The sequence below is a fragment of the Planococcus citri genome, chromosome 4, assembly GCF_950023065.1.
Source record: "Planococcus citri chromosome 4, ihPlaCitr1.1, whole genome shotgun sequence".
In the NCBI taxonomy this organism is placed as follows: domain Eukaryota; kingdom Metazoa; phylum Arthropoda; class Insecta; order Hemiptera; family Pseudococcidae; genus Planococcus; species Planococcus citri.
Genome location: NC_088680.1, coordinates 66,484,401 through 66,508,680, shown reverse-complemented (window position 1 = coordinate 66,508,680; position 24,280 = coordinate 66,484,401). Strand labels below are relative to the sequence as shown.

General features: G+C 34.9%; 1 protein-coding gene across 2 annotated transcripts in view; it reads left to right on the top strand.

Moving 5' to 3' along the window:
* The window catches only part of LOC135843707 (GAS2-like protein pickled eggs), a 167,766-nt gene that overhangs the window by 8,078 nt on the left and 135,408 nt on the right, over nt 1-24,280 (top strand). For both annotated transcript variants that reach the window (XM_065361669.1, XM_065361668.1), the window contains exon 2: nt 22,244-22,415. In XM_065361669.1, the coding sequence (XP_065217741.1) occupies nt 22,245-22,415 (171 nt within the window). In that variant the 5' untranslated portion in view covers nt 22,244. The remainder of the gene's footprint in view (nt 1-22,243; nt 22,416-24,280) is intronic.

Below are 24,280 nucleotides of genomic sequence, written 5' to 3'. Positions count from 1 at the left end.
AATGCTTCTTTCAGTGTTTTAAAAATTATTTTAACACGTTTACAACGTTTTTTAATGATTTTTTTTTTTTTGAACAAATTTCACTAAAATTTTATCATTTTTTGTTGATTTATAGTAGGTACCTACTCGTAATTGACAAATTTCACTAGAATGTCATACTTTTTGGCCAAATTTGATTTAACAGGGTGTCTAACAGGTACTGCAGGTACTGCAAGTACTGTAAAAGTACTGCATTGAAATCCTCGGTACTGCAAGTACTGCAAAGTACTGCATGTTGCCTGAAAAGTACTGTATTTTTTCTCAGAATCATTGATTTAAAATTTTTTAAAAACCTCAAAATGAATTAGTTGGTGAAAATTTTTTTAAAAATGTTCATTTTGTACCTCAAAAGATGGCAACACTGGAGAGATTTTGTTAGACACCCTGTTTAAAAAAATTTACCAAACTAAAAAATGCACTTAAGAACGAGAAATTTTGGCGAGAGGTGTACATATTTTTGTATTCTCTTTCGACTTGGCTTGCTCCAATTCAAGGATTTTTCTACCTGTTGGGACGTAAATCATTTTGGAGCAATAATAAAAAAATTTGAGAAAATAAATCATTTGATAGAGGTTCCAGGATAGCCAATTGGGCTAATGTTACAAAGAGACGTTCAAATAGACTGCCAGGTGCTCTCCTGTCTGACTGGGGGGGGGGAGGCAATTTTACTTCAGCAGAGGGTCGTATGGTGAAAAATACATACCCTATGTTCGTATTCTCCGCCTGGAATTTTCACAGATTCCTCATTTTTTGATCAAATCTGCTCCGAAATGAACCTCAAACGCTGTTTAAATCAATTTTTAGCCATTTTTGAACAAAAATTCAGACATTTAGAAAAATCATCATCACTTTGCAACTATCAAAATATCTCCTCAAAACCTTGAAATTCATGAATTTGAAACGTTCATCGGTGGTCCGAATTCCAGAAAATTGGCCAAAATTCGAGAACTCAACTAAGGAAGTCAAAAATCCAACTTCACGATCCTTTCTATATACTCAATTTCCTGCTACACTAATTACTAATTAACATCCAACATACACCAACACAATAATTGCTAATACACCATAGAATAGGTAGTACAATATATCCCACTGGCAAAGAAGCAGGCCGAGGCATCGCGACCGACGTAAGATGATAGACGTAATAACACCTCAATGTATCGCTATGATGCGGTTGATTTGCGGATGTGTTACACATTCTATTCGCCATTTATTCAGTTTCTATTTCAATAGCAGTAATATGTTTTTAATTCGCCGCCTCGCGCCTTGGCTGAGCTACACTTCCCGCTTCTGGTTGGTCGTCGACTCGTCGGCACAACAACAGAGTATAACGTCCGATTAATTTCCTTCGAAATTAACGGGCCCATCTTCACCCATACGTAGAATATAGCTAAAGTACGAATGCATTGTAAGGCTAGACAGAATACACGTACCTAGAATAGGCAATATACGTATAGATGGAGACGTTACCATAGATAATTATACGATTGCGACTCGATTACGGAAATCTCTTTTTCACGTGTGGAATTGTCTGACAGGATCACGCCACGCCACGTCGCGTCGCCTATAGCTTCTACGAGTGCATACGAGTATATACATGTATCGGCATGTGTGCGAAAAATAATCCCACAAACTTTCACCTCATCTCTGGCCAAGTCGTCGTTTACGCGTACGATGCTATTATAATGATGGAAGATCGCATTGAAGCGCGAAAATTATGCGAAAATAGCCGCGTACGCGTCAAATTCTATACATGAACGATTGGAAGCGTTCGTACGATCGACGTTTCGTATATACGTAGAAAATGTCTCGAAAGTCTTTTCCTATAGCTATCGACAGATTGTTATAAACTTTCAACTAACTGCTAGCTATAGCGTAGCGAAATTAAGAATTTTAACCACGATGCTGGATTTCTTCGATCTGGAATCCTCGAGCTCACACTCCTCGATTTAAACGAAGCCAAGCTAAATGAAAAAAGCATGTCCTGGAATCCCATAACCAAAATTTCAGACGCTGAAGTTGATTTTTGGATTTTTGACGAATTTTTGGAAATTTAAAACATTTAGAAAAGCTAACAGAGAGTTTAGGTTTTTTTTCCATAAAACATGACTTTTTCTAAGCAAATTGCACCGATGCGAATAATTCCTTCAATTCAACTCTATAGCACATCGACGAACTTTTTTAATTTTCTTCAGAACTTCCAAACTACTCTGGAAGGGTCAAAATTTCAACAATGAACTTTAAAAAAAAATAAGCACCCATACCAAAATCATTGAAGTTCATTTTTTAACCCTTATAGAACGATTTGAAATAATTGAAAAAAATGTTATAGGTTCCAGAATGGCTTGGAAAAAAAAAAAATCATATTTCAAGAAAAAGTTTGTCAATCATCCTCATAAAAATATTTTTTTTTTAGTTTTTAAATTTTCAAAAATTCGCCAAAAATCTGAAAACTGGCTCATTCTTTATTACTAAAGTTACTTTTATAGAAAAATTTCAAAAATTGAATTTTTCTAAATCTTGGTTTCACTTTTTGCGGGAATTGTACTTACTAAATTTTAGTCACCTTTTTAAAATATTGGTTACTAAAAGTTACTTTTTCCGAGTTTTTTCACAAATTTCCTTTTTTTTTAAATTTTATTCGAAAAAAAAAAGTTTTTATTTAAATGGCATCACTGCTTTTTCAGCGTTACGAATTTTATTTTTTCAGTTTTGATGATTTTTCTTTTGAAATTTATTTAGAGGTTTTCTAATTTCGACAGGTATTATTATTTTGGATTTCTCGATGGTTTTTAGTGGATTTTCTCCTGTTTTGAATGATTTCTACATCTTGAATTTTGGTGGTGATTTTTTTCCAAAGTACATAATATTTATTTTTCCACGATTTTGCTCTGAATTTTGATGATGTTTTTCACCTGAATATTTGCCAAATTTTATCACCTTGCATTCTCGTGATTTTTTCATAAAAATATTCCCTCGAGATTGTGTGATTTTATTGCTCGAATAGTCGAGATTTCTCCTTAGTATTTCGGTTCGATGGCTTTTTTTGAATTTTTTTCTTCGTCGATTTGGTGAGTTTTCTTTTGAATTTTTGTAGATTTTTCCCCACTCTGACGGGTATGATTTTTTTGAATTTTCGCGAGTTCTCTGTTTTAAAGTTTTTCGATATCAAGGATAAAAACACGAACATCTCCGACGTACCAGAGATCAATAAAACCCAATCAACGTTTACCCCCTTTGAATAAATAGACTATTGAAGATTCAAATTGAATATTCTATAAGTTTGGAGCATGAGAGACTGAAAATGGACTGAAGAAGGCACTTCAAATGCTTCCACGAAATTTTAGAAAACAAAATAAAGTAGGTACATACATCCTTTACTAAATTTTCAAATTTTGTGGCATTCCAAGCCCATTCCCCTCCCTACGAACTCACCATGGATTTCTCTAATATATCATGCAAATCATCTATTTCACTTTTTAATCCAAAAATTTCCCCATATTTTTGAAAATTTCGGGTTCTCTGAAGTCGAAACTATTCTTTGAGTTCGATTTTTTGGTTTTTGAGTCGATGAATACAGTGCAATGCCATAGAAATGTCTGAGAATTCTTCGAAACATTTTCGAAACATTCAACCCCCCCCCCTTTTGTCACAAGATATTGGTACTCCGAGTATGATTGCAAGTACTTAGATACTTGATTTAGTTTTTTAGTTCAGAAAATTCTCGAAATGAAACGATTCAACTATTTGGAACGAGGAGAGGGGGGGGGGGTAAAATTCGAACTTCCAGAATTAGAGTCACCCCCCTCATCCTTTTGAAAAAAATGCTTAGAAAAGGAGGCGGTCACTTTGGGCTCTTCTGGGTACTTTTTTAAAATTTTAGTTACTAAGTTACTTTTTCTTACAATTAGAAAAAAATATTCGAAAATTATTCAAAGTGTTTTTAAAAAAAAGTCCTGCTTTTTGCTAAAATTATTGCCAAAATCATGATTGAGTTTCATCTTCAGATTTTTATTAAAATGCTTCATTTTGTAATTTTTTCGACGATAATTTTTTTGAGTTTTTTCTGATTTTTTCTGCGTTAAAATATTGTTCTGTACGTGTTTTATAGTTTTTTGATTTTTAGTGACTTTTTCATACCTTTTTTTTTTTTTTTTTTTTTTTGAAAAAATCGAGTAAGTAACTATACGAGCAACAACCTTTTGATTTGGAAATTTATAAAAATTGGATCATTTCCATGTCAAATCAGTCTAGTTTTGGATTCAAGAGACTCGATTTTGCTTAGATTTCTTTTGCGTAGATTCCTCATCCTCACATTACTAAAGAAGAAAAATAATTTCCAAAAATCGTTTCCTTCTGCCGAAATGGTCAAATTTTTGCTTGCGATGGGGGGGGGGAGGGCAATTGAATGACAATTTTCAGTTTCCTCTGAATAAGAGGCTGGCTATAGTGGAAAAAATATACAGTTTCATAAACTCCGACTGGAATTTTCAGAGTTCTCGCCCATTTCGTGAATCCGTCATAATAATGCTCCTCTCTCTTGTCCTCTTCGGTACTCTTTGTTGCTAAAATTTAAATATTGTGAAATTTCGAAGAAAAAATATTCTCCTAAAACAAGCATTGTAAATTTCATTCCCAATTTATTTATTATTATATCGAACAAAATTGCACGAATGCGAATAAAATACGGTTATTTCGACAGTCGACAATTTTTTATGATTGGTACAATCGGTATTAACCATTACGAGCTCGTAAAGAATGAAAAATATAGGCTCGATGCTCGCTTCTCTCATTTCTCTCACAAAAATTATTATGTACTTACAGGTGCACTTAGACTACTCTATTGTGAATTGTACCTACATGTATGTTTATTGTTTATCGAGCATCCAACCATACGTATACTCAATCTGAGCATTTTCACAGTAAAAATTATATCACCATCGTCATAAATAACCTGCTCTATTGCACCCATACGGTATAAGTAAAGGAAATGAAAACAAACCGCCTTCTCGTCTACACTCTTTAGTAATTTCAATGTTGCGTTCGTTTAATTTTTAATCGATAACTCGGAATTAATTGACCGATAAATTACGCGTATTGCTACGATTTCACAACGTATAAAATATCGTAAGAAATTTTTTTTTTTACGAAAGTTCGATTAGGTACTTTTCTTTGTTTACGTTTCTTTTTTTCTTTTTTCGCGAATTAGAATCAAGGTCGTGACGACTACGACGACTATGTATGGGATTTATTAATTAAGATTAAACGTATTATCGGTTTACCATGCGGGGACTTGTTTGAGTAATTGGATTTACAAGCTACATATAAGACTAATAAAGGATTCTTTTTATTTTTTCCAAGTATTCAGAGTCAGACTGAACGTCGTCTCGTATGTAGTTTACCGATTAGGTAAATATATGGGTGATTACCGATTAGTGCAGGCAGAGTTTAAAGAAGCTTAGAAAGTTGAGTTTTCAACACGAGATTTATACCTAAATGAAAAAATAAGCAATTCGACTGAGTTTTGAGTGAAATGGAAATAGTTGGCGCGGGATGGAAGGGAGTCCTCTTAGCTACTTAGGCCACTTACCCACATTTATGGATTCGCTTTGTACGTCACGATGAAGGTAAAATTCTTCGACATCGTGGAAGAGTTGGTTGAATCTTGAATCGAATGAGAGAGTACTTTTGTGGGGGCGAGATTGCGTACCTATGATTTGTTTCACGGCCAAAAGTACCGAAGGCAGATATACTCGAGTTGTGTTTCTACAATGACGCTAAACTTAATCCGTAGGTAGGCTGTTTTGAATATCGCACGTCAGACAATTCTTTCTTATAATAGTTAGGTATAAGAAAGAATTTTCTGACACACTCGAGAATCTCGTATGATCCGAAAAATCAAACGAGCCGTAGAGGATTTTTTGGCCAGGGTGTTTCAATCCATCGGGTCTAGTATTTCCGTAATTGGACCAAAATGGATTCTTTTGCTCACATTAGGCTTAAAATAGGACCATTTGAACTCACACTCCCTCATTTGAACGAAATTAAGATATAAATTGAAAACTCATCAATGTCTTTAAATCCTCGTAAACAAAATTTCAGCAGCTGGTGTTCAATTTTGGAGACTTTTGGTAACTATTTGGGCAATTTTTGCAGAAAAACTGGACTTTTTGGAGAATTTTTGAGATGAAACCCGATATTATGGACATTTTTCTTTTTTCTCAAAAACAGGGATTGTACTCAAAATTTTCTCAAAAAAAGTAACGTTGGAAATAACCAAAAAAATTTAATGTACAAAAAAAATGAAACGTAACGAAAATTTCGATAGCAGTTTTTTCAAAAAACACAGAAAAAAACATCAAAATTCGAATAAAAAACATTTTTGAAAAAAAAAAAAATGAGATCAAAACTAGATAATTATCAACATTTTGGAAGTAAACTACTCGTAGATCAAAATACAAAAAGAAAGCATGAAAAAAATATTGGTTTCCGGAAACATAATCGAAAAATGTGTTAAACTACTGAAAAAATTGCAAAATTGAAAGAAAAAGGGGAAGTTTTTCGAAACAGGGAGGAACAAAATTTAATCGTTTATTCAAACAGACCTCCGGCAAATTATATGAAAAGAAAACTGGACCATACATCGTTATCCAAAGAAATGGACATAACTGCTATCTTTTGGAACCAACTGATGATGATGAAATTAACAGAGTAGCAAACATTCGCCAATTGACTCTTTTTATTACAAAGGAGAACTTAGAAAAGTTGAGAAGCGAAGTTTGCCTTAAATCTAGCATTGACTCTCGCTCATTAGAGCAGAGAATCAAAGAATTTCTTACTGACTATCAAAATGAATCTGAAATTGACAGTGAAGATGATGAATTATACCTTGATTCAGATTATGAGGATGACACCGAAATTGTAATCAGTAAGAAAGATTTTCGAAAAGCGTCTCAAGTAGTCCTTCAAGAAGTAGCAAAAACAGCTCGTGAAAAGCATGCTGAGGCACGAAATAAACGACCTGAGAAGATGCAAGCTACAACACCTGTGTCTCAAAATTCAACCCTTTTGCAATCCCAACCTTCTACTTCAGGGGCACAGGACGGACCCCCTATCATAATAAAAAGGGCAAGGGGTCGTCCGGCGTCCGCGAAAAAATAGGGCAACTGAATTTTTGTCTCAAGAAACTGTTTCAACAATCAACAATAGCCAAGACAGTCAGGATAGCCAAGATTCTGATGATGAAATATTTTTGGATGCTCCTACGACACTCCAAAATTCACCCAATAATGACCTCTCCAATGTTCAAAACCCATTGGATACTCCACCTGACTCTGTAATTCCAGAATTGCAACCTAGCGAAACTTTAAACGTTCCTAGGGCAGGGGCAAGTGCTAAACAACCTACCTCATTACCAACTGGGAAGCGATCTGAACGAGTTCTCGCTAGTTTACGGACAAAATATAATCGTGAAAATTCAGAGTAAGAAAAGTCTCTCAAAACTGGAGAAACTTTGCCAAATTTGAAAAGAGAAAAAAAATGGAAATTCCGAGATTGAAATCCTTTGACTTGGAGATCGATTCTCGTATACCAATACATGCATTTATGTATAACAAAATGATGATGAATTCGACGAATGCATTATCTAGAACGACAAATCGTTATACAGAAAAACATTATGGCGGAAATTAACTCGATGACCAAGGTTTCCTGCGAGACTGGAGTTAGTCGAGTTCTCCAAAAGGAATTACGTTTCGTGATTCGCTCCTCGGGAAAATTGTGCCGATAAATGGTTAATTTAAAATACCATACCATATAGGAGAGGGCTGCAGTGTAGGAGGGCAGAATGAAGGGGAAAAAAGGGAACGGAATGAAATCAGACGTGAAACGACATAATGTTAAACTGATGGATTGGGTTCTCGACCAAGACGCGAGGAGTCGAGGAGGTGAGGAAAGGCGAGACGAGAGGCGACCCTATATACTAATACTAAATACTTGGTATGCGCGATATGCGTTTCCGTTGTTAATTCATTACGTATACAGATGACCTTATAGTATATACGGAATATGCTTACGTTAGTTGATACATTCGTAATCAATGAATGGTGCTGTTTGGACATATAGCTAGCTGAATAGTGGGAGTAGTAGAGGTGGACAGTGGACGCAGCTCAGACTTCTGTCTTGCAATTAGTTTGTCTCGACTCGGGTCGTTGTCGCGAAATGTAAAATGTAAATTTTTCGACGAATAAATTGGAATTTTTTTGCACCAATTCGAGGAATCTGGTAGATTGAAGTATTTTTCAAATTATTGACCCTCCCCCCCTCCCTCCTCCATCATCTACTTCTCTCAAAATGCGTGTGGAACTTTCGATCATTAGCCATATTCAATCGTTCTCGTGAAAATGTTAATCATCCTCGCAAACTACGAGTATCAATATGCATCTGTTTGGTTCTCGAAATTCTTGAACGAGAGACCTGATTAGCTTTTTGTCAAGTGGACGAAGTGACGAGGAAAAGGGAAAAGATTGAAGTTACCGGCATCGAGATGAGATAACTATGTATCGAAAGACAGATCGCGATTTGAGTTCGTGAATTCGCGATTCGTGCAGTTTTCCATCACGAGTCCAAAAGAAGAAGAAAGACTCGTACTCGTATATCGGCATATAGGTACGATAGATACGATGCAAATAAAAAAAAAGCTGCATACGAAATTTTTCCTTATTCCTTTCCGCTGATAAGGCTGTGGTCGTATTAATCGATATACTACTTACGAATACGAGAACACGTATCGCGATTCGCGAAACGAAAACAGCAATGCGAAGGGAAATGTGTATCGGAATTGGTTGGTCGGGCCCGCCGCCGCATGGAGCGACGACCGACGCGACGATAGTTCTTTTCTTTTTTTTTCTGCTTCTTCACCTCGTCTAGTATGTAATATGTATGAGTATTGTGTACTTTTTATTGGTATTTGTTTATGGTATATACAAGGTGGTTTGTATATGTATAAGATTCCGAAAAATTGGATCGTAGAATAAAGTCAAGTTTTCTGGAAATTCTATGATCTGTGTAATTTTGTTCATTTTTCATTTTTTATCTCAAAACTCTCAGCTTTTTCTTGAAAATGGATTTTTTTCTGATTAAAAGTTGGTAAAAATGATTTTTTTTTTTGAAAAAATTTTGAAAGACTGACAAAGGTCAGAAAGTTATTACGTTCTGTTCTATGAAAATACAGCTTTTAGCTAAAATCACAACGAAGTGCTGATTTTTTGCCTAACTTGTCAATGTAATTCGTACTCCAAAATTGCAAAAAAATTGTACTTACTTTTTCCAGAATTGCAACAAAAGTAGGCCTATAGCTCTTTTGGAAAAATTACTGTAATTTTTCCAAAATTGCAACCAACTGCTTCTTTTTTGCCAAAATTGTCAGAAAATTTCCGTTTTTTTTTGTCAAAAATTGTCAAAAGACTTTTTGAGAAAATGGTATAAAAAACCTTATTTTTTTCAAAATTGCTGCAAAGTCAAGCTTTTTTGCAAAAAGTTTCAAGAAATCACTGATTTTTTTGGTCACCATTGTCGATTAGTGCGATGTTTTTATAAAAATTGCTAGAACGTTTTGTTGTTTTTTTTTTTTGCCAAATTATCAGAAAAGACCAGCCTTTTTTGCAAAAATTGAAAAAATCACGTTTTGATCAAAATGACCAAAACGTTCTACATTTTTGACAAAATTGTCAACTTGTACTAATTCTTAATTTTTTTTTCAGAAATAACATTAAAATCTCAATTTTTTTTCCAAATTGCAAAAATATCCGGATTTTTTGAATTGAAAAAAATTAATTGTCAAAAAAGAGTGTTACTTACAATTTGCCAAAATTTCAAAAATTGCCAAAAAGTGTCCAAATAGGTATGTGAATTTTTTTTTTAATAAAATGTACGTCCAAATTGTAAAAATATCCGGATTTTTTGAATTGAAAAAAATTAATTGTCAAAGAAGAGTGTTACAATTTGCCAAAATTTCAAAAATTACAAAAAAGTGGCCAAAAATGTGAGTTTTTTTCAATAAAATGAACGTACTTTGTTTTGGTTAATTTGGTCAAAATTGTAAAAAAAAAGTCATGTTTTTCACCAATATTGCGACAAATTTTGGTTTTTGCTAAAATCGCTGAAAAAAGTGCTATTCTATTTTTCCAAAATTAAAAAAAATTATAAAAAGTTGTTTTTTGATAAAATTGAAAAAAAAAATTCTGCCAAAATTGTAAAATGATGAAAATTTTTTGATTTTTTATTGAATTTGCGAAATAAGCAGCAAAATTGTTGTAAAATCTCGATTTTTTCAAAAATTTCCAAAAAAAAAGTCTCAATTTTTTTCCAATATTGCGGACAAATTTTGATTTTTTTTCCAAATTCGACAAAAACAGTGTCAATTTATGTTTTGTCAAAATTGAAAAAATTCCAATTTTTGTCAAAATTGCAAAATAAACGTTTGTTGAATTATTTCAAAACCAAAACAATCTGATTTTTCAAAAATTATTTTTTCATCAACAAATTTTGGTTTTTCTCAAAATTGCTGAAAAAAATTTGTTTTTTGTCCTTAAAAATTTTGATTTCATTTGGCAAAATTGAAAAAAAAGTTGCAATTTTTTGTCGAAATTTGAAAAAAAAGTTTTTATTGAATTTCAGAAAAAATGAAAAATCTCCCTTTTTAAAAATTATTTTGCTAAAAAATCTTGATTCTATTTTTTTAGCTGTTAAAGAATTTTGATTTTTCTCAAAATTGCAACAATAAGTTGTGCTTTGTTCAAATCCTGATTTTATTTTTGCTAAATTGCGTGAAAATTGCTAAAAATTAATTTCCAAAGAGACCTACATTTTGCCAAAATTGCAAAAAAATTCCAAATTTTTGTCAAAATTATCAAAACGTCCTATTATTGTAAAAAAATTCTGATTTTTGCCGCGAAATTCGACCAAGTCCTGGTTTTTTTCTGAAACTATGTACTTAAAAAAATCATTAAATTTTTGGTCAAAATCTCAATACATATTAAAAATCATGGTCAAAATTCCAAAAAATTCAGAGCTTTTTAATAAACCAATTTCTGGTCGCAATTCAAAAAAAAAAAATTGTTTCAACATGAGGTGGCATATTGATTGTTATCAATTTTGGGAGTCTCTTTTTGAGCCCCTGACCAATGATCTCATAAAATATATGGTCAAAATACCAAAAAATCAGTACCCCTCAACCCCCCTCCCCTCCCTTATATTTTTGGAAAAGTTCGAAGAATTTGAAAATGTTGCGTAATGTATCGATTTCTAGTCATTCGAGATCGCTGCAGAGTCTGAATATTCATTAATTTTTCGTATTCAACTTCTCAGTTTTTCCAAAGACTGTCATTTTGAAAAATACAAGAAATTACCTCAAGAATAAGTTGAATTTTCAAAATAAATGATTATTCAGAGTCAATGTTCACGAATTGGTGGAAATCGACGCATTACATCACACATTTTCATGCTTTTTGACGTAATGACTTCACTAGAAGGTACTCAAACCCTCATTAACCCCCCCCCCCCCCCAGGAAAATTCAATCAAATTTTAGACAATTTTCAAAAGTGGAGTGACATATCGATTGTTAGTGTTTTGAAGTCGCTGAGTTCGAATATGAGATGATATTTTCAATCAGACCTCTCCGAGTCTCCCCCCCCCCTCCGAACAATGCACCCTGGACTTGTTCAAAGTATCAAAAAATTATAAACGACGTGTGATGAATCATTTGTTTGGTTTTTGAAGACGACTAGTCAGTGTGCAACTGTGCATATATTCTCATTTTTTTAAATAAGACCTCTCTGTACCTTAACCCCCCCCCATTTTTGGAAAAATTTAATCTTTTAAAAATATTGTGTGACATATTGATTTCTACTAATTCGAGGTCGCTGATATCGAATATTGGGCAATTTTTCAATTTCAACCCCTCTGTGCCTCACTAGTTAGCCATTTTGAATTGGGCGAGCAATCATCGCCCTATTTTTTCATGGTTTTCTCTTATAAGGTTTTATTTTTGCAATTATTTGAGCCAATGGAAAGTTCAAGTTTGTTGGTCAACTTTTTTTTGCTGAAATTTTCACGAATGGGCCACCCTGTATAACGTCTGTGTTGTATCCTTGTGGGTCTAGGTACGATGCAGTACCTATCTGTACATGTAAGTACGTAATACGTCTACTCAGTAGGTAGCCTAGCTTCGACTACGTAGTACACTGTAGTAGAATTGCGATGCGTGTGCATACGAGTACGAGACGACATGCAGCGGAATAATTTTATTATCGTGCGGCATCGCACGCCGCGCCACCGCGAAGCACGGTTACGTGAAAATCGTTGCTACGATTACGATTGCTCTTGAAATATGCTAATTGCTCTCAATTCGTTTATATGTAGTATACTCGTACATTCGCAGCGTTCGGCTCAGTCGAGTATATATATATTTGGCCAATATATGGTCGAAGGCCGGCTGTCTGCTAATTGGCCAGAAATTTTCACTTATATCGATTTGAATACGTAATTTATTAAACGTCGAAAATCGAAAGCTAAACATAGTATGCAATATACAATATAGTACATACAATAATATCGTTCAACTGTGCAGGCTAAATAGTTCAGTTTAGTCGTAAGTACACATACCTACGTAGCGAAATAACTAACTACCTATTTATATAAGTAGCCGAGTACTACAACATGTAGATTTACCTACCTACGGCGTCGTATCACGGTTGCCTTATTTCCCACACACGTATTCTGCTACATTAGGTAGAGTACGTAGTAGTAACTTTCCAAAGGCTTCTCCATCTCGCGTTTATTTCACACGTTGACGTCGTCGTCGTAGTGTATCTGTATACATTTTTTTCTCGACTCTTGTCTTTCACGTATATCTAAGTCAAGTATATGTATACTCTTCTCTTTGACGTTTAGCTGCTTGACACAGATTTACAACAGATTTGCCACGATGATGCGGTGGCTGGCGTGTCAGATCGTTTAGCTGTGTAGCTTTTCGTATCGTCGAGTTTTCCCCTTTGCCCTTTTTCTTTTTTTGCACATTCCATATACTCGACACTCGTACCTACGTACATTGGCACGATCGATACACAATGATGAAAAAAATGTGTTTTCGCGAATTTCATCCGGATAGGGGTTCAAAGGGGTGGGGAGAGGTAGTCCTTTAACAAATTATGCCGTTTTATAGGTAGGTTTTTTTTAAGACCTAGACGACGAACTTGGGCATTGAGAATGGTGAGGCGTAAATGTGCCAAGATAATAGAGAATAATTTTCGTTTTACGTGGACTGGAGACGAGGTGAGGTGAATTCGAGATTTGAGAATAACGCCTCTCGTTTCGTTCGTAGTTCGTTTCTCTGATAGTTTTTAAAACCCTCGGAGGAGTTGAAAAAACGAGATGAAAAACGGCGGATTGCATTTGGCTTTATCTTTATTCACGGTAAATTGCGTCCGCTTTGGTAATTCGATGAAAAATTTGTTTCCTTGTTCGTTTGCAGCCCTTTCTACGACGAGTAATGATTCGAGACGCGAGCTTCATTATCGCGCGAATATTTTACATTTATGTAAAGATTATCTTTCTTATAAGCGTGTATTTGACTTTATGGGCAGTGTGTGCGCTGAAAGAAAACCTTATCATAAACAGAATCCAGAACAATTCAAAGCTACTGAGGTATAGCCGCCCCGTGGGAGAATGCTCATAGATTTTGCTGAAAAACATGATCTAATGATATGCAGTAGCTGGTTCCAACAACATAGAAAAAAATTATATGTACACGTGTGTCAATCGACATTTCAAAAATAGAATCCGCTCATGTGAAGAAAAAATTCCAAGAAAAACTGGAAAAACAAAATGAAGATGATGTAGATGAACGGGGGGGGGGGTGGCATTGAAGAAAAGTGGCAATCATGGAAGCAAAAGGTGAAAACAGCAGCAGAGAGGTCTATTTCAGTCAAATGACAAAGGCCATGTAAACCATGGATAACACAGGAGATACTAAATCTGATGGAAGAATGAAGAGAAGCACCTAGACCCAGCAATGAATATACGACATCGAATAAAGAGATCACACAGTGGTCCGAAATGAAGAAGTAGCGGCCAAAAATCAAATTTTAAAGCAAAATCCGCAAAATTTCGGATATGGGGGTTTTTTTGGTCGCTGAAGTCGATTTTGGCATTTATTTTACCCCTAATCTCAAAATGAGCCCTCAAAGGGGGGCAGGGGTGGTGCAAAATCGAATTTCAGAGCAAAATTCGTAAAATTTTGGATATGGGGTTTTTTTAGGTCGCTGAAGTCGATTTTGGCATTTATTTTACCCCTAACCTCAAAATGAACCCTCAAAGGTGGGAGGGGGCAGTGCAAAACATGAAATTTCGATTAATTCGAGGTGGGCAATCGAAATAATGTATTTTTTTAGATCGCTATAGGATATGGGGGTTTTTTAGGTCGCTGAAGTCGATTTTGGCATTTATTTTACCCCTAACCTCAAAACGAGCCCTCAAAGGAGGGAGAGGGTGGTCCAAAACATGAAATTTTGAAAAATTCGTGAGGGTATCGAAATATGTTTTTTTTGGGTCACTAAAGTCAATTTTAGTATTCATATTCCTGTAGTAATTTTTTACTTGAAAATGTTTTTAAAAAAATAAGAAAAACAGCATTTATGCAACTTTACATAGCAATTTTTTCAAATGGGGCAGGTTGGGGCAGCCAATTTTTCAGGGATGTTTTTCTTTACATGCCATAGTACCCCAGGGATGTGATATTTCACCTTGAGTCAGCTTGGTTTTTTTTTAAAAAAAACTTTTACCTTGAAAATAGCAAAAAAATGAGTTTTTTTTGTGATGAGCATGCTAGAAACCAAAATATTTTTGAAAAAATGGAATCAACGATTTTTATACTCAAAAATGTCCATATTTTGATATAAACCCATAAAGTTTTGAAAAAAATTAAAATTGACATGCTTTACAGCATTTTGAAGTTAGCAGTTTTTTTGACTATTTTGAGGTACTTCAATTCATTCATTTCTGTAGGCAAGCAAAATAATGGAAAAGTGTTAGAAATCACAGAAAGGGACGTGGAATATAATGTAGAAAACTGCTACATATTCGTAATCAACTTTTGAGACTTGTTCAATCTGAGGATTTTTTGAATTTTGGCCGCTACTTCTTCATTTCGGACCACTGTGGATCATGGGAATGTGCAAAATGGTCAAAAATCAGTGGTCATCATCATCATTGAACTTTGACCTAGTGAGCTGTTCAGCCCATCTGGGAAACTATAGAAGAATTACTTGCTGATGTATCATCAAGTTTTTTCTTTGGTCTTCCTCTGCTCCTCCTGCTAGTTGGAGTGTGTTCTTTGACTTTTCGAGGGGACTGTTCATCAGGCATTCTATCAGGGCTTGCAAACTGAAACCAAAACCCTCAAAAACCGATTAAAATTGCTCAAAACCGAAACCAGGAGCGTTATGTTCCCACAACTGAAGCCAAAACTGAAACCGGGAGCGTTGTTTTCTCAAATTCAAAACTGAAACCGAGAGCATAACTGATTAAAAACTGAATTGGTTTTGGTTTTGGAATTTTTCAGGTAATTAGCTTGATTAATACTGCATTTTTGGTAAAAAATAAAGTAAAAACTGATGCTATAGGTGAAAACTAGAAAAGTTGACAATTTTGACACTGCCAAAGGGATGCCACTTTCTAGTCACATACACAAAGTATTTGAAAAAGTGATCATTTTCTTGGCCTTCTTCCCTCTAAAAAATGGAGAAGAAAGGAAAAACCCGAAACCAATTCCTTTGAAATCAAAATCTTTAACCAAAACCAGAACGAGAGAGATAATATTTCAAGAAACCAAAACCAAAACGTCCAAAACCTTTACTTTTTCAAAAAACCTAAAACTGAAACCAAAACTGAGAGTGATATCTATCCGGTTTTCAAGCCCTGCATTCTATCAACGTGTTTTCACCATTTCTTTCTGTAATCTTTGACTCGTCTAATGATTGGCTCTGCTCTTAGCTCCTTCAGGATGTCTTCATTTCTTTTCCTATCTCGTCTCATATATCCTGCTGGGGCTCGCACAAATCTCATTTCCACTCGGACCAGTCTCTCTCATAGAGGACGCCAGTGTGTTCATTGTTCTAGAGTTCAGATGGTGCTTTTTTCTTAACCCTTTCTTATCAGTTGTATTTTACCAAAACGTTGGATTTACTAGTTACAAATGAAAATATGATTCGGTCATGATTAATATGCAATAATAATTGTAAAAATAATGTACATCGAATTATTTTTTCAGTTTTAACCCTTGAAATTAATGCTTTCATAAACGTTGATAAGAAAAGCCCCGTCTGAAAAATGTAAACATTTGCCAGCTCACTAGCGCCCTCTATGTAGTGCCCGGTCCAAACTGTGGTTACTCTGCTTTTTATATCCTTTCTCATCGTCCATGTTTAACATATAGCAGCATTGTAGATTCTTATTCAAGTTTCGGCTCTGACTTTTCTTGGAGGAATGGCTCGGTTTACTGCTCTGCTTACTCTTAAGAATTTATTGATCTTAAGTTGTGCGTCGACTTCTCCTTCATATGAAAGCTCACATCCGAGATATTTGAAGCTTTTAACTTGTTCCACTGGCAGTCCATTTACAATGATTTTACTGCGTACCGGCTGCTAGATTCTCATTCCATATTTATCAGCGACTTTCTGAAAGTTGTGCATTGCTCTCTGCAAGTCATCTTCGTTGCCTCAGCAAAGACCACCTGATCATCAGCAAATAGCAGGGTATTGACGTGGGTGTCATTGATGTCTAGCTGTGGTATATAGAAAAATGTCAAGAAATTGAGGATCTGGATAGAAAACACAACTCCAGAGAATTGCATACTAAGGTACAACAAATGATAGCCACCCATAAGAAAAAGAAAAGTGGAATAGCGTATATGCGGGGGAAAGATGGAAAATACTGCGTCAATAATTGACTGAGAAATGGAAGAGGTCTGGATAGACTATTAGAAGAACTATATGAAGATGATACATGACCATGCACAAATTGAAGTTACATCCACTGAGGAGGCATCATGAATAGAAATGTGGGAGCTGAAGAATGCAGCAAAGAGAGCCAGAAACCACAAGGCAATGGGAGAAGACCTCATACCAGCAGACTTGATCAAGCATGTAACACCATGGTACAAAAAGGAGCTTTTAATGTCTGATAAAGACGTGCTACCCAAGGACTTCAAAGCAGTTAACTTTGTACCAATACCAAAAAAACCTTGCAAAAATGCTCAGAGTACACATCGCATTAATGAGCCACGCTTTACAGCTGCTACTCACCATCATAAATCCCAGAATAGAAAACAAGATTGATAAGAACCTCAGTGAAACTCAAAATGGCTTCGTAGCACAGAAAGGGACCAGAGATGTAATATCCTGAAAGTGATCATTCAGAGATCACTGAATGCTAACAGGGAAATGATTGCATGTTTTATCGATTATGAAAAGGCATTTGATCGTGTTAACCATGAGAGGATGTTGAAGATCCTAAAGAAGTACAATGTTGATGACAAAGTCCTGTGAATAATGAGGAATCTGTACTGGGAACAGAATGTAAACATCAAAATTGGAAATGTAGCTATCTCCTGTAAAGGAGCTGCGACCACAACAACGACGACGATATAGCCAGTGATGTGTGATCTTGGCAAGTTCTTAAAAAAGTTTTTTTTTTCTGCCCCACTGCCCCCTGTTCTGAAAAAGCAAGCTTTACATAAAACCATTTTCATACGCACCTACTTGAATAGCCTATTGATTGGAACGTGTGGAAAAAAGCACACCTACTTGTTCAATACGATACAAAAAAAAATCAAATTTTCATACCCTTTCTCCGGTGGTTACAGTCGAATAAACTTGACACGTTTTTATAAAAGAACACAACGATCCGCAGTTATTAGGCTGGTTGAACGTGTTTAGATGGTTTACGCGTTAATACTTTTACAATAAGAAGAACTCATTTAAAATTCCAAACGCACCACCAAGATCGATGCTGCGTTCAAAATGGTAATTAAAACTAAACTCTCGAAGAATGATTCGCCGGATAATTGCGCGGTTTATTGAAAATTTTTTACTCGTTACCGAGTTAATGCCTTATTGATGTTTTGTACGTACCTACTCGTCGTCGTCGTGAGTATAGTTAGCTATATTTTTCGTCGACCTACGAAGTATGCCAGGCTGCGTCAGGCGTCACCTTGTGAACTTAATTTTCTGCTCGTATAATGTACAGTGACACGAGCCGAGAGCTTTCAAATTATGCTTCGCGAGTTCGTTAAACGCTTTGAAGATTGAAATTGCTGATGGAAGTTACGCAAGCGTGTGAATCGGATAAGGAAAAGGTGAAGAAAATCCAGCTATTGAATAATATAAAAGGTGGAAATTTAATGGATCGACGATGCTGTGTTGGGGTCCCATTTTACGAGTAGTAATGAAAGTTGAAATGTTGAATTTTTGGAAAAGTGTACTCAAAATCTTCATTAACAAAATTTTTAGCTGCTGAAAATAATTTTCTCGATTTTTTGTGAATTTTTTATAATTTGAAAATCGCTGTAGGCGAGCCTTTTTTTTGTCATTTCTGTTTTAGGGACATAGTAATTCTCGAAAGTTGTACTCCATAGTCCTTTCGTTCCTCCCTCTCCACCCCAAACATCCAAAAAGGATTGATTTTCGTCTTGTCTGTTTAAAAAGTACTTTTTTAATTGGCAAACAAAAATGTAGTACTCGTATAATAGTCCGGCATATGACAATAGGAGTAATTGCACCCCCCCCCCCTATCCTCCGGAACAACTTTTTTCTTAAAGGGGACATCCTAAGGAACATTTTAGAGCAAACTTGCCAGAAAAAAAGTTGGCCTTACTTACAAAATGGCGGCCATTTTGATTGACAGGTCAGCCGAAATCGCAGATTTTGCGTTTTAACATTGGACTTGCACGAACTTTTTCAAACTTTACAAAGGTAGATCGAAAGATCATGCAAAAATTTATCACCTGTCAAAATTTCAAGTGCTATAGTGAGTTTTTCGATTTTTGGTTAATTTTTGAAAATCGAATTTAGGCCAAAAATGAGGGAAAAAATCAAAATTTTACCTAATTGAATAAGAAAGCTGAAATTTGGGATGTGCCCTATTTTCGACATGCCAAAACGATTGGAAACGCTTTCAACCCGTTTTGAGCAGTTCTGGAGCCTCCAGCAGATTTTTGAAACTCGAAATTCCCACAAAATTCCATCAAATTGTAGTTGTAAAGCTAAAATTCATTCTAAAAACTAATTTCAATACGCTACGAAATACTGCAGGTGAATTTCAAGTCGTTTTGGATTCTTCAGCGACTTTTTGAAAATTCCTGCAGCCTCCAGCAGATTTTTGAAACTTTAATTTTTCACAAAATTTCATCAAATGGAGATGGAAAGCTGAAATTTACTCTACACTCCAATTTTAACACTCTCTGAAGACGACTTCTGGTTGATTTCAAGTCATTTTAGAGCCTCCAACGACTTTTTTGAAAATTACTGGAGCCTCCAGCAGATTTTTGAAACTTTAAATTTTCACAAAATTTTATCAAATGGAGATGGAAAGCTGAAATTTATTCTACACTCCAATTTGAACACTCTCTGAACACGACTCCAGGTGGGTTCAAGTAATTTTAGGGCCTCCAGCGACTTTTTTTGAAAATTACTAGAGCCTCCAGCAGATTTTTGAAACTTTAAATTTTCACAAAATTTCATCAAAATATGGAGATGGAAAGCTGAAATTTACTCTACACTCCAATTTTAACACCCCTCTGAAGACGACTTCAGGTGGGTTCAAACCATTTTAGGGCCTCCAGCGATTTTTTTGAAAATTACTGGAGCCTCCCGTAGATTTTTGAAACTTGAAATTTTCCCAACATAAATTTACATATCAAAATGGAGTTGGCAAGCTGAAATTTACTTCGCAGACTACAATATGGTGGTTTCAAATGGTTTTAAAGCTTCCAGCTACTCTTAGGAAATTTCAATTTTCCAAAAAAAGTCATACAATCTTTCAAAAAGTTGCTGGAGGCTCCAAAACGACTTGAAATTCACCAGCAGTCAACTTCGTAGCGTATTGAAATTAGTTTGCCGAATGAATTTCGACTCTCCATCTTGGTTTGATAAAATTTTGTGAAAATTTAAAGTTTGAAAAATCTGCTGGAGGCTCCAGTAATTTTCAAAAAAGTCGTTGGAGGCTCTAAAATGACTTGAAATCCACCAGAAGTCGTCTTCAGAGGGTGATAAAATTGGAGTGTAGAGTAAATTTCAGCTTTCCATCTCCATTTGATGAAATTTTGTGAAAAATTAAAGTTTCAAAAATCTGCTGGAGGCTGCAGGAATTTTCAAAAAGTCGCTGGAGGATCCAAAACGACTTGAAATTTACCTGCAGTACTTCGTAGCGTATTGAAATTAGTTTTTAGAATAAATTTTAGCTTTACAACTCCAATTTGATGAAATTTTATGGGAATTTCGAGTTTCAAAAATCTGCTGGAGGCTCCAAAACTGCTCAAAACGGATTGAAACCGTTTCCAATCGATTTGGCATGTTGAAAATAGGGTATATCCCAAATTTCATCTTTCTTGGTCAATTAGGTGAAATTTTGATTTTTTCCCTCATTTTTGGCCTAAATTCGATTTTCAAAAATTCACCAAAAATCGAAAAACGCACTTTAGCACTTGAAATTTTGACAGGTGATAAATTTTTGCATGATCTTTCGATCTACCTTTGTAAAGTTTGAAAAAGTTCGTGCAAGTCTCATGTGAAAACGCAAAATCTGCGATTGATATCCCCTTTAAGAAAAAAGTTGTCCCGGAGGATCGGGGGGGGGTGCAATTACTCCTATTGTCATATGCCGGACTAGAAAGGGTGGAGATTAAAAAATAGAAAAAGTGCAAAGAGCGTTATATCTCAGTTTGATCAAATTTTCTTTCTTTTTTTCTTCAACGAAAAATGAGCCAAAATTTGAATTTGAATAAGTATATTTCTCAAAAATTGAAAAATAAAATTCTGTTTTAAAAATTTTGATAAAAAAAATCATTTTTTTAATTATAAAAAAATTTTTTTATGAAAATGAAATTTGTTTGGAATTTTTAGCTTCCTAAATTTATTTTCACGCTGTTGCTAGAACTTCGAAAAATTATTAAAAATAAAAATCTCTCGAAGACTCTAATAGTCCAAATCAATCGAAATTGGGGGAATTTAGTTCCAACTTCCAAAACGAGACGCGCCCAGAAATATTCGCAATATTATTAAAATCAATTCACTATCACTGTCTCTTCACTCTGTCAAAAGTGATTGGCAGGTGGCATTCTGTTGAAAGGTTTGTTTTATTATAAGACGATGTGAACGTAGGTATACGAATACCCACCATTGAGTTGATAATTACCATCATTAGAAGGATCGTTTTGTTTTTTCATCGCAAGTTTTTGCAACTATTGCGGTAGCAAATTCCTAGAAACTTTCGACCAATTATCGCGAAAGAGACTCGATTAACGTGGCGTACTTCTATCATCATTAACGACTTATTAAAAAAAAAAAAAAAAAAATTATCTAAGAGAAAAAAAATCGCTATAGCGTGTCAGTATTTCTTTTTTTTTAGCCTTTTTCTCCTCTATAAGTAATATGTAATTGTTTTGTTTTGTTTTTCCCTTGAATTTTTTTTTGTTTTTGTTTTTATTTATACGATTGTCTATACGAGTTGTATAGTTATTTTACTTATTACGATTGCGACAACCATGGTAGAGGTAGTACGATGGTCTTAATTGTTTATTCATCTCGAGATAGTATAGAGGAATATTCTTCTTTGGTAACCGCGATGTCGTGTCATCGGTAGCGAAACGTATTGTTCTTGTAACACGATATTGGGAATCGACGCACGAGTTGGATTTTATTTTCTTATTGTTTTTTTTTTGCATTGCTTTGCTTTCTTCTTTTTCGTTTTATTATTTTTCCCCCTTCTATCCCTCTGTTCACTTTTTTGTTTAGATTCGAACGTAATTTCGCGTACAAATTTATTATTTTCAATTTCGTTTATTGTGTTTTTTTTTACTTGGAATAAAGAAATTATCGACTCGTTTATATGTATACTAATTAATCCGGTGTTGTTTCTTTTTGTTCACAGAATGGCCGTGATGGTGGAGCAAAGGTCTTTTAGACCTTTCAAGTCCAGCGAAGAATATTTATACGCTATGAAAGAAGATTTAGCCGAATGGTTGAATATTTTGTACCCCGATCTGTACATAAATGTGAATAATTTTATGGACAGATTAGATACCGGTGTTGCTTTGTGTAAGGTAAGAATCATACATATGTAGTACATATCTTTGTAAACATTATTATCCCTACCCTGATTTCGAGCAAATTTCGTTTTCTTTTCGCCTCGCCATTTTTTATGTAGGATTTTTCAGTCGACATCATCTCGATAGATAAAGATCAAAATCGTGATGTTTTTCGTATACCTAACCTATCGAAAGGGGAAATAATTGCACATCTATAAGTAGTTCGCGAGACGTGCGTTTTTCTTTATTATTATTTTTTTGTTGCAAAAAAAAAGTACCTAGGTTGTACCTAGCTAGATATTATACTCTTATATACTTACTGGATAAATATTGGTTTTTGTTCGTCGAGTGAAGATTTCGTTTAATTTGACGCGTTTCGCTCGAACAATCGCGTAGTACTAGATCTATTCATTTTATTTTTATTGACGAGACGATACGTTTCGTCATCGTTATAATCACGTTCAATTTCGTTTCAACGTGCGTTGTTTTTTTTCGCACTTCTCTTTCGCCAGCGGCCGGGCTGAGCTGGAGACTGGAGAGTCGGTAAAATTTCCTTGTAATTTTACAAAATCATCGCACTATTGCTTTGCGGATTGATCGGCTGCGTCATCGTTATAGCAAAAAATTCGGTCAATTGATGATTGTGTGAGACGATTTTTTCTACACGTTTGAGGAAAAGAAAAAGATGCAAAGAGGTAAAAAATAGTCCGTTTACACTTACTCGATTGTTAAACGAAGCTGATCGCCATCGATTGTGTGCCACTTATTGTGGATTGGACGAGTTTACATTTTACTGGAGGTTTCAATTAGTGTTGGCGAATGATGGTGATTTTTTTTGAAGGGTGAAGGGGAAGGAGGCAGGTGAATCTGGACTCGAAATTTTATGATTTTGAGAAAATTTCGTCCCACTTGCTTTCTTGAAAAACGAAATTTTGAAAAATGTCTTTTTGAAAGTCCAGCTTTTGTCCTATTTTTGGTGTTGTACTGATTGTTTGACACCTTGTACTTTTCGCCATTTTTCTAAGCATCGAAATTGAACTGGTAATGAATGATTTCATTTTTCTACATATTTGGAAAAATTTTTGAACTGGAAAAAGCTGAGTCGAAAGAGAATACAAAAATACATACATTACCAGCCAGAATTTCAGAAGCTAAAGTGTATTTTTTGATTTTTGGAGAATTTTTGAAAATCAAAATTGAAAAAAATCAAAATTTCACCAAATTTACCTAGAAAGTTGAAATTTGGTATATGTCCTATTTTTGACCACCCGAATCGTTTGGTGAAGATTTTGAACTGTTTTGAGCAGTTCTGGAGCCTCCAGCAGATTTTTGATTGTCGAAATTTTTACAAAAGTTTACTGAATTAAGTTGAAAAACTGGAATTGGCTTTATTACGTTAATTTTAACATTCTGAGTCATACTGCAGGTGGTTTTAAGCCGTTCTGCAGCCTCCAGCGATATTTTGGAAATTCCGAATTTTCAAAAATTACTATAAAAGCTGCCCTATTCAACTTTTTAACTCGTATAAACGCGATTGATGCGTGTTAGTGATCCATTTATCCAATTACCCAGCAATTTTCCAAAATCGGTTTTTGCTAATTTAAAACCTTATATTTCCAAATTCTCGATAGTGAAATCACTGGAGATGGGAACGTTTGCGAACTGGCAGAACTCGATTTTGGAAAACTTTTGTGTGATTGATCAAATTGGCCATTAACAATTAACATGCACCAATCGCATTTATACGACGTGCTGAAGTCGATTTGGACGATTTTTAAGACACTTTTTGAAAACCTGGGATTTCCAAAAATATGACTGGAGGTTCCTGAACGGTTAGAAAAAGCCTCCAATAGATTTAGCATTGTTGAAATGTGGGGTAT